Consider the following 12237-nt stretch of genomic DNA (forward strand, 5'->3'; position numbering starts at 1 on the left):
CTGTGTCAGGTTGCTACCATCTCCACTTGGCTTCAATAGAAAGGTGATAGAATCACTATTTGGGCCTGTCTGGGTGAAACTGGGGAAGTCTGTTCTGTAGGACATGCCAAACAACTTCATCCTCTGGCTCCTCAGTGAACAATCTGTAAGGGAGGAAATCCAGGGATGGGGGTTGGGATGGGTATCAGTCTTTAGGGTCTGTCTTCTTTCCCTCTTAGGTTCTAACACCTTTAGTATTTCATTTCCTTTCTTTCTTTTCCTCTTGTAGCACCCTGACTATCTTCCATCTTTACTAAATTCAGTAGTCTTCCACGTGGAACCCTCCTTGTATCTGTTTATTAAAAACTGTATTCACTGCCTTACCCAAGGTGTAGCACTTGCTCTGAGATTTTCAAAAGTTTTATGAGCATTGCTAATAAAGTCTGAGTTCTGCAAGCAACACATTAGATTGGATGAAATATGGGCAATTCTACTAAATGACTGCTGGTAATGAGTAGTTCATGAGAGAAATCCAAGAAATATTATAAACAACTGTTAAAAGATCTATATGAGTAATAATTATTTGTCATCCCATATCCATAGTGAAAGAATTATGATCTGGTAGGAATGTTAAGAAACTTAATTATAGTGAAGCTGGGGGCGAAGATTTTCCTACAATTGGTGGTTTACAGTTCACTGTGGAGCATTCCACACATAGCAAACAAGAGTAAGTTGTTTATTATAAATGAGATACAGGTACATATTTGATTTTACATAAAAGAGACACATGTATTAATGGTTGCAGTGAAAAGGTTAAAACTAGTTTTTAACTTTGAATGTTTACTGTTTTGTTAGTATTTCATAGGAGTGATCACATCATTCACCTCAGGGGAGGAATCTGTACTGTAACACAAAAAGCTTATTTTTCCTAATGAATTAGATAATGAACTATTTGGATTAATGCTTTGTTTATGTGCATGTATAATGAAATGGATGAACACAATGTATCTGCAAGCCAGGATAAAGATAAACATCATACCATGTTCATGGAACCTGCTGGTAGGGTGATTTATTCCATGTTGTTGGTTCCTGCCTTGGAGGTATGATGCGGGCCACAGAGGAAGAGCAGCTGCAACGATGACTACGATGTCATAGGGACAAGAGAAAACTTGTTATACATTCACTCAATTGGAATCTGTTAAGCAAGAGAGACAATTTGTGGACTTAGTCCTCATCAACACAATTGTGATGTTTCAAATGTTAAAACAACTTTACAATTAATGGTCACTGCACCCAAGAGTACAAAATATAATATGTTGACTATCAGGAGCATCAAATTTATTATGAGAATTTGATGTTGGGTTTGCACACTTAACTTCCAGCAGTAACTACAGCACTTCAAGAAACAAAGTCCGATTGGGAGAGGTTGGCAAGTGTGCTGAAACTGTAAGGTGAGCAAGACTATATAATGGGAAGTCTTAGCTCCTGTTCAGACTTTACATCACCATCCTATACCATGTTACAGAACCAGCAGAACATCACACCTTCAGTGTTATTAATAATGACATTCTATTGCATAAGTTAAGTAATTGTGGAATTAGATTCCAGTCTAAACGATGGATCCAGCCATACCTCAACAATGATCAGCAGATTACAGAAATAAAATATGAAGACAGTGAAACACACAGAATTTCCAGCTTTCAGTAATGAACAGAAAATCAATTATGGATCCATCAAAGAACAGTACTGGGACCAGACCATATTTCTGTTGTATGTAAATAACTTGGCCAACAAAACAGATGATGGAACAACAGTATTTTTTACAGATGGCACTAATACTGTAATCAGATCACACAGTGAGGAAAATCTGCAGGAAACTGCAACACTGGTAGTGCAAAGTTTAGCACAATGGCTCACTATAAATTCTGAAGTAAGTGTAGCAGTTAACCTTCACAGCACATAAACATCTAGCCTGAAACCTTGTTTTCATCATTGAAGGAAGAAATGGCTTAAACGTGAGTTGTACAAAATTTTTGGTCATATGTATTCAAGAGGATTTTAAGTGGGAGATAAAACTTAACATTCTTAATAAAAAAATTCAGTACCCTTATGTATAGTGTTAGAATTCTCTTTCAGAATACAAGCTGCTTGTCAGTGGTGACAATGATCCATGGCAGTATACAGCTGCTATGGATGTATGAAATCAGTTTTAAGGAACTCCAAATTTTTTTATAAAACATTTAAAATACAGAAAAAGATTATTAAAGGTATAAAACAAGCAAAATTTAGGGGTTTCTATAGACCCCTTTTTAAAAGTCTGAAAATACTGCCCTTGCCTTAAGGAAATACTATCTTCACAAAAGGGATAATTTTTTTTTTTTTTTTTAAGAAAAGAAATCATCCTCAAACATATAAAACTAGGCAGAAGCTTAACCTGCATTTAGACACAGTAAGTAGAAACTTATGGAAAATAGGAGTATATTATATTGGAGTTATATTGTATAGCCATATGCCTTCTTACTTAAAATACTTATCAGTATTAGATAAAGTTAAACAGTTCTTCCTTGAGCATAAGTAAACCCAATTTACTAAATATTGTTAATTGTATAGTTGTGTCACTTTATATTATTACTTATTTTGATTGTGTTGATTAGTAATCTCAGTTAATAACTATGATAATTATAAATTAATTGTGTTACCTCTGATTTGTCCTATTGCATATCTACACTCCTGGAAATGGAGAAAAGAACACATTGACACCGGTGTGTCAGACCCACCATACTTGCTCCGGACACTGCAAGAGGGCTGTACAAGCAATGATCACACGCACGGCGCAGCGGACACACCAGGAATCGCGGTGTTGGCCGTCGAATGGCGCTAGCTGCGCAGCATTTGTGCACCGCCGCCGTCAGTGTCAGCCAGTTTGCCATGGCATACAGAGCTCCATCGCAGTCTTTAACACTGGTAGCATGCCGCGACAGCGTGGACGTGAACCGTATGTGCAGTTGACGGACTTTGAGCGAGGGCGTATAGTGGGCATGCGGGATGCCGGGTGGACGTACCGCCGAATTGCTCAACACGTGGGGCGTGAGGTCTCCACAGTACATCGATGTTGTCGCCAGTGGTCGGCGGAAGGTGCACGTGCCCGTTGACCTGGGACCGGACCGCAGCGATGCACGGATGCACGCCAAGACCGTAGGATCCTACGCAGTGCCGTAGGGGACCGCACCGCCACTTCCCAGCAAATTAGGGACACTGTTGCTCCTGGGGTATCGGCGAGGACCATTCGCAACCGTCTCCATGAAGCTGGGCTACGGTCCCGCACACCGTTAGGCCGTCTTCCGCTCACGCCCCAACATCGTGCAGCCTGCCTCCAGTGGTGTCGCGACAGGCGTGAATGGAGGGACGAATGGAGACGTGTCGTCTTCAGCGATGAGAGTCGCTTCTGCCTTGGTGCCAATGATGGTCGTATGCGTGTTTGGCGCCGTGCAGGTGAGCGCCACAATCAGGACTGCATACGACCGAGGCACACAGGGCCAACACCCGGCATCATGGTGTGGGGAGCGATCTCCTACACTGGCCGTACACCACTGGTGATCGTCGAGGGGACACTGAATAGTGCACGGTACATCTAAACCGTCATCGAACCCATCGTTCTACCATTCCTAGACCGGCAAGGGAACTTGCTGTTCCAACAGGACAATGCACGTCCGCATGTATCCCGTGCCACCCAATGTGCTCTAGAAGGTGTAAGTCAACTACCGTGGCCAGCAAGATCTCCGGATCTGTCCCCCATTGAGCATGTTTGGGACTGGATGAAGTGTCGTCTCACGCGGTCTACACGTCCAGCACGAACGCTGGTCCAACTGAGGCACCAGGTGGAAATGGCATGGCAAGCCGTTCCACAGGACTACATCCAGCATCTGTACGATCGTCTCCATGGGAGAATAGCAGCCTGCATTGCTGCGAAAGGTGGATATACACTGTACTAGTGCCGACATTGTGCATGCTCTGCTGCCTGTGTCTATGTGCCTGTGGTTCTGTCAGTGTGATCATGTGATGTATCTGACCCCAGGAATGTGTCAATAAAGTTTCCCCTTCCTGGGACAATGAATTCACGGTGTTCTTATTTCAATTTCCAGGAGTGTATAAACAATGTATTAAAATGATTCACAGGACAAAAAGATCTATAGTTACAAGAACATAGTTTTCAAGACCTTCCTCCAAAGAACTTAAATCACATGTAGTTTAACTGAGTCCTACACTCAGTGTAAAGGAAACAGTTACCTAGTGATCATCTGCCATAGAGTTCTGTACCAGTTATGGCTCCTATTTTTCCTTAACTACCAGCTATCATTAAAACCCTCTTGGTCTTCTTAACCTTTTCCTTTTCAACCTTAGCTGGGATCTTATGGCTTGTACTATAAGACTGCTTCTGATTTACTCAGGTTATCTAATAACTTTTGTCCAGTCTCAAAAGCACTGGAGCTATCAAACTCAAAAACATCACATCAGTGTTACCACTGATTTATCAGACATTCCTATAATTCAGTCTTTTCATCTGGTCCTTAATTAAGATCTACATTTAAGCCCCAGCCAGACAAACATTTTAAAATCTATTCAAGAAGTTCAATTAATCACATACAATATTCATGTGATTGTACATGAAATGCAACTTAGCTACAGAAATATTTACCTCTGCCTGTGCAGAAAAAAGTATATGGTGTAGCATGAAACTTTATTTATTCTTAAATGTAAGCAGCAGAACCTAAAATCAAAATAGTAACAGCATTTCTAAAATACAAGAGGCTGACTCTCACAATGATCTGATTACATGTACACTGTGTTACAGTAATTCACAATACAAAATACCATTTTGTTTGCTTTCTTTAACCTTTGCATATTTCGCAAATCCTCTTTCATGATGTGATTCACAGAATACATTATTATATGTCATTAGTCCTACCTGAGCAACATTACCACCATGGAGCTCTAACCGTTCATAAAGGTGTTGGCCAAGAGAACACTGTGGCACCGGCTGGAATTCTGAAGGTCCTTGAATAATATTCCTTGTATGCATGGCTTCCTTACGCAATTCTGAAAGGAAAAATGAATTATATAATTTACTTTACACAAAATAATAATTAAGGCATATTTCCTGCAGGGCTGAATGTATAATGGTATGCCTATTGTATTGTGGTTATCAGCATGTGTGTGTGTGTGTGTGTGTGTGTGTGTGTGTGTGTGTGTGTGTGTGTTTGTATGCACATGCACACACTTGGATTTTAAATGGAAGTAACATACTTCGTTCTGCTTTACACTTACAAATAACTTTGATTATTTTGACCAGTATATGAAAATACTTGCAGTGAGGGAATTATCATGTGAGGTTATACATCTGATCTCAATAGAAAATCAGGTAAGCAAAAACAGTCTAGTGTAAATAACAAATTAAAAGATTAGCTGTTGACAATAAAATAAAATGTTACACAGAAATTAAATATGCTGTTTGGTGTCATCTCCCCATTACCTTTCTATGAGTGTATGAACTATCCTCTCCCATGGATACTGTCTCCTCATCAGGAAATAGAGAGCTTATCATGGCTTGTTACTTGACTGTGTATAATGTGTCAGCAGTAAGTCCACAGATCCTGTATGGGGATGGAAGGGCTCACTCAGAACTCAGGTTTGTACATTCATTCCCCTGCAGAACAAATATGAGATGCTGTCACTGCTGAGAATGACAGTGCCACACCCTTCACCTGCTTGGGTGAAAATGCTATATATAAGCTGTTCACACCAGGATTACAATACATCAAGTAATGTACAAGTGAAGAGTGGATACTGTCATTGAAATGATAAATGTGTTGTAACTGTGTCTGAAGATATATGGAGAGATGTCTTATGGCTCTGACAAGAACTGGAACCTCCTTGGCTGGAGAGCTTGCAGTGACTGGTGGGCAGTATGAAAACTAGCCATTGTCACACCTAAGAGAAGCAAGCTGAGCTAGAATGTTGTACATAAATTAAGAAGCTATCAGACAACAAATTGCAATGGATTTAAATGACATTATAATGAAGTACACTGTTGTAAGGGGACTGAGGCATGGCTCAATTTGATATATTGGGGTAGTGAGAGTTAGTCTAAGTCTATGGTCTGTTGCCTTATGTCTGAGGAAGACATGGAGCTAATGAGAGTTATTCTTATATAGCACTTTTAGATACATTTTTCAAAAATACAAGGCTTGATCTATCCCAAATTATTGTGGGTAGCTTCTGAATAATGTGTGTAGCTGTATACTGGGATGATATAAGGACAGAAATATCATACACGAAGTAGAAGAGTATTTTTGTTCCATAGTTTAAAGTGCTCCTTGGAGTAGAAGTTGTTTATATTTTATTATTTTGTGAAAACTAATGGGCAAAGAATGTAGGTAAACAAGGATATGGAATATTTGAGTATGTCTGAAGACAATATGTTATAAATTAGATTTTTAGTTTAAAATCAAAAGATAGGCTGTTCAATAAGTAGCTAGCAATCCTGGATTTCTAGTATTGAATTGTGGAAACTATGTGGACTCATAGCTTTTTTTCAACAATACAACTGTAAAAGAAACAGGCTTTTACATTGTTACAATTTTAAGCCAATATGAGACAAAATGTTAATGAAAATAACATCATTCTGATTTTATTAAAACAAATCAAAGGAGAAAGAAAAAAGCAAAGTTTGAATATTCATATTTGGGGAAGTTTGAATATTCATATTTGGGGCATAAATGTAGACTGTTTTATTAATTAAATGCCAATTATGCATTCATGTTAAATATAGTCTTTGGTAAAGAAGCTCCTGACATTTTTTTGCAACCTACCAGCAAAATCAGTTTGTCTAAATATGTGTAATCAGTTTGTGAGGTATGTAATTTTCAGATTGAGTAGACTTAGTTCTTTTAAAAAAAAGCCATTACGAACAGGGAAGTATGGTGAGAGTGATCCATTGCTGAGGAACTGCAATAGCAGGAGTTTAATGATTTAAAATGTTGTTATCAGCAGATACAACATAATTCCTGGTGTTTGTGTACATATGCCCTCAAAATAAATGTACACTTATAGTAGTTGTAGTAGCTTTATTCATCTGTAGATCTCTTTTTGCAAGGATATAGGACATGTCAAAGTATTTACAAGTTTAGATCAATTTAAAATAAGCTAATTCATATACACATACATTTACAGACTTCTAGTTAGAGACAATCATTAGATTTACTCCTGGTATACAATACTTTTTTTACAAATAACTTATTAAATACTGTAATGCCACACTGTTCACTCGTATCTCACTATCAGTCACTGCACACACTATACACACATTGTTTCATAACATTTCACTCACTACACACAAACACATGCACTGGTGCTCTCTGGGCCATTTTCTGTACCACAACTTCCCATTTGCTATCCTGAAAAACTGAGTCAGCATTACTCTATAATGAATGAGATGTTGAGATCAGAAAGAGGAAGAGATATTAGTATTGTGCTATGCACAGCTTAGGGGTAAGTATTTCTAGAAAGGAGAAAAGAAGGAGAAAACATAATGTGAAGGTGTTAAGTGGAATGTTGGATGTTTTATAATCATTTTTATTATTTATTTGTATAACATTTTTCATCAAACCCCTACTCTGTTTTATCTAAGTAATCCTTCAATGCATAAAATGTATTGCATAACAGGTACTTTTTAGCTGCCTTTTTAAATAAGTGTATTTTTGCAGTTTCTTTAATCTCTTTTGATTATTTATTGTATAGTTTTATTCCTTGGTAGATAACGCTGTTTTGAGTTTCATGTTTATTTTTTCTTGGTAAATGTAAGTTGAGTCTAGCTCTTGTTGTATGGTCATGGACAGAGCTATTTGTGCAGTAATTACCAATTTTGATGTGTACAACTGACTGGTAAAGTCAAATGAAAGTAAGATGAGTAAAGAAAGAATCAACCAATAGTATATGTTCAACCTTGACCAGCAATTAGCTCCCCTGAAGTGACCTGTGTGAGAACTAATGCAATGGTAATGATGCCTTGCTATGTAAAGCGATCAGTTACTGACTGAAACAATGGAGATTAACCCCATTGCATGTTGGGTTTATGTTGTGGTAAATTAAAATAACCAAAAGAGAACCTAACAAAGGATCACTTTCTGAACTCAGTGTATAGGCCTGAAGGCCTCAGTTAACACGTCGAAAGGCTGTCCCTACAGCCACTGAGGGAGTAGGGTGCAATCAGCTGCAGATTGTGGCACTGTAACAAACAGTGCCTGTCATCTGTACTCTGAGATCAGATCTGGATGATTACAGTGACTTCTAAAAAAGTTGTGGTTGAGTACTGTCACTCATTTTTGCTACTCATAGTGGCATCTAGTGCTGTATTTTGCAACTAAACAGGTCAGACTGTCCAGTATAATGTGCTCTTTGTCGAGAATTGTTACAGCTTTGTTGGGTGTAACTACCTGGAGTATTCAGCCCTTCGTTAAGGGCCACTGGTAACTTGGGAACACCACAATTAGTGAATGTGTGTCTCACTTGCAACACCCACAGAGTGTGGAAAACATGACATATTGCTGTTTGGTATAATAAGTGTGGTTTTTGCATCAAACATCTTGTGGCATATTATTTGAGAGAAAGTAATGGGAGGACAGTGAGACTTCCCACACTTTACACTCAATTAGTAAGTGTACTAATGCAAGACCAGTGGCCTGAACTGAACAATTTTGAATAGGTGTTGCATTATATGCAGAGCTTCTTTGAAGACATTTTTCCACACAAAAGATTTATTGTTTTGTGCTCCCACCCTTCCTTTTTCCTTAGACTTTAGTTGTCATTACTTGAACTCTTGTTAAGACTATTTTAAGATAAATGTTGTAATATTTACTTAATTACTCAAAAAGTGAAATAATGCACATGGTACAGAAGGAAATCCACGTTTCTCATGATGCAACAGGAATTTGCACATGGTACTTAGCAGGATCAAGACAGACACCCACTTGCAATGCAGTTAAAAAACTCCATTTATGTCAAGGCTTTATGGTACGGAGAGGTGGATGGTTGTGAGTCAAGACTTTGCTGTGTTTTGTCATTTTTAAAGGTCCAATTACTTTTACTTACTTGAATACAAAGCCATCTGCTGGCTATATGACAAAGGGAATTCAAAAAGTTTTGCACAGTCGTCTGTAATTTTTTTATTTTTTTCAGGAGGAGAATGAATTTTTTTGTGAACATACTTGGAACATTTAGCTATAAGTTGGTATATAAAAAGTATTTTCTTTTATTTACAGGTGAGCCATAATGGACCATGAAGTATATGTCTAGTTGCGACAATGGTCGCTGATGGAGTTCCTCTTCAATACTGGCGATGTCTCTGCCACATTGATTCACAGGAAGTTGCTTCCTGTTTATGGGGAGGACACAGTGGATCACAGTAGTATCCAGCGGTGGTTGCAGATGTTTAAAGGAGGTGACTTCTCTCTACTGAACAATCCACGAAGTGGTAGACTATCGACTACCGCATGTGAATATGGAGACCATTGATCAAACCATCCAAAATGACAGATGTGTGACAACACGACAGCTTGCTGAAATAACTCATTTGTCATTGGATAGTGTGGGATCACTGGTACAGTAATTAGGGTACAGAAAATTCTGTGCACGTTGGGTGACTAGATTATTGACAAGAGAAATGAAAATGACGAGGAAGAATGTGTGCGAGGGTCTCATGAAAACTTTTACTGAAGAGTGGAAATAGTGTTTTGATGGCGTCATTATCCAGGATGAAACATGATTTTTTTTGTCCGAACCTGAGAGCAAAACCCAATCCACGGAGTGGTGTCATTTGGGCTCCCCTCAGAAGAAGAAACCAAGACTTTCACGAAGAGCAGGACAAAAGGTGATGGTTTCCTTCTTCTGGGATCAGTGTGGTGTTATTTTCATTGACTTTTTGGAACCTGGCGCCACAATTAACTGGGATCGTTACTGTTTGTCATTGGACAAGCTGTGACATGCCATCAAGACCCACAGATCACAGCTTCAGGGTCAGCTCATCAGACTACACCATGACAATTCCAAACCCCATACAACCCTTATGACACAGGATAAAATGAGGGAAACGGGTTGGAAAATTGTTCCTCATCCTTCCTGCAGTCCGGACTGGTTCCGTCTGATTTTTACCTCTGGTTGTCTGAAGGCCCACCTGCATGGTAACACATTTGATAGTGAGAAAGACCTTATCTCCTGTGTCAAGCGATAGTGTAAAAGTCAATCCCCAGAATTTTACTGAAGTGCATTCACATCATGGAAAAAGCATTGAGCCAGATGCATCCATCTGATGGAGGCTACATTATGTAGGCTCAATGTATAGCTAAACGTTTCAAGTATGTTCACAAAAAAAGTTCATTCTCCTCCTGCACAAAATAAAAAAATTAGAGACGACTGTGCAAAATTTTTTGAATGCCATTTGTAATAAAATTCAATGAAAACATATCACTCAAGGATTGGGCCTTAGGCCTGTTCCAACTGGCTAACATACATACAAGGAGTGATCTATGATTGTGAGAAGTGTGATCATCATGTCACCAATCCCTGCACTTGTTTCTTGCAAGTAGATGATACTGATGATGCCGATGCTCCTTTATTCAAGCAACTCCTCGTTCGGCCTGTACCAGACCCCCTAGCTCAGAAAAAATTTAGGCAGTGCCAGGAATCAAACCTGGGTCCTTCTGCATTGAAGGCAGCAACACTAATCATTTGGCCATGAAAGCAGTCTCAAATTCAATTTTTCATATAAAATCCATATTTTTTAGAAACAAGAAACTCAGGGTGGCAACCATTAATTAAAATAAGTTCTTATCTGCACCGGCAAAAGTTCAGTGCTTGAAGAGACCATTGTGACAGCAGGGAAGCCATATCCTAAACCCACAATGTTTCTGTTTGGAGAAATAACCTCTTTACACAGTTTTTCAGCACTTGTAGGAGCCAACATAAAAAAGAAACTTTCATAGCTTTAGCTTGTTTTTCATTTTCCTTCTTTTCTTGTGGTTTTCTTTTTTGATAATGTGCACCAGATAGTTTCTTTTTCTTTTTCAGACATATTTAGGTCTTTTTGTTTATTGTTACAAAGTCAATAAAAAACACAGAGTAATTTCACAAAGGTGGTGGACAAACAGACATAGAACAGTGTACTAGTATGGGGCAACAGCATTCTAACAGACCAGTTGGACACTTCTATAGTGATAGTTCTCGATTCCAATGAGTTCTCAGTGTTCTGGAGAATTGACCTCACATCTCAGTCTTCAGTTATTAATTCTCACTTCTCCATTCTTGCTGCTCATATCCTGCCTCTCAGGACTCACTTCTCAGTTCTTGTACGTGTGCATGAGTAGGAAATGACACCAAAGTTCTGGATTAGTAATCACATCCATTTTGTGCCTGCTGAACCTTACCTACTTCATTTGTTGTACAAAATACAATGTTGCACTGAAAGATGTATGCATTTAAAAATGTACTTTACTTTCATAATAACAGTATGGAATTATCCTAAGAAATGTTCCACTGGCTTTCAACAATAATTATCAAAATCCAAGAGAAAAAATTGAAAACATATGCTGGGGGTTGTGGATGTCACAACAATCTTTGTCAGTATACTGGAAATAGGGGTAGATGCAGCTAAGGAACCTAGGAACATTTGGGTTTCTGTATGCACCAGTGTGGTAAACTGCTCTTGGACCTGGCTTTCATGGTCTTGGAGGTATTTGAAATAACACTGGCTATTAAGCATTCCTCAGTTAGGAAAGCTTCTGACCCTGGTGACATTCAAAACTGTGTCCTCAAGGAGTTGAAGCTATAGAATATTTAACACACATAAATGCCAACCAAGAACAATAACAATTCCCTGCCTGATTAACTCACTCAGTAAGACTATTGAGAAGGTGATTCTAAAGTGACTCACTAGCCACTGCATTAACAGCCTGGGACCAGAACAATTTCACTTCTACAACGCAACTCATCCATGTAATAGAACACATAAAGGCGGCTACAACACCAGCAAAGCAATAAGGGCTGCATTCCTGGATATCAAAAAAGCCTCCAATTATGTCTGGTACAATGGCCTCATGCACACACTCAGTAATGCTAGTTAGCCCATCAGACAAATGTGTCTCATACAATCATTCCACACAAACAGTAGTTTCAACACTGACAGTGATGGTAAGCAATTAAGATGAC

The 12237-nt window shown here is 38.8% G+C and overlaps 1 protein-coding gene across 4 annotated transcripts in view; it reads right to left on the reverse strand.

Moving 5' to 3' along the window:
* Positions 1 to 12237, reverse strand: part of LOC126471284 (luciferin 4-monooxygenase) — a 256816-nt gene that overhangs the window by 119089 nt on the left and 125490 nt on the right. For 2 of the 4 annotated variants that reach the window (XM_050099406.1, XM_050099414.1), the window contains exon 2: positions 4946 to 5076. In XM_050099406.1, coding sequence (XP_049955363.1) covers positions 4946 to 5059 — 114 coding nt within the window. In that variant the 5' untranslated portion in view covers positions 5060 to 5076. Of the gene's footprint in view, positions 1 to 1018; positions 1121 to 4945; positions 5078 to 12237 lie in introns of those variants that run through there. The other 2 variants (XM_050099422.1, XM_050099425.1) reach the window with 2 other exon arrangements.

This window comes from Schistocerca serialis, chromosome 1 (genome assembly GCF_023864345.2).
Source record: "Schistocerca serialis cubense isolate TAMUIC-IGC-003099 chromosome 1, iqSchSeri2.2, whole genome shotgun sequence".
NCBI lineage: Eukaryota > Metazoa > Arthropoda > Insecta > Orthoptera > Acrididae > Schistocerca > Schistocerca serialis.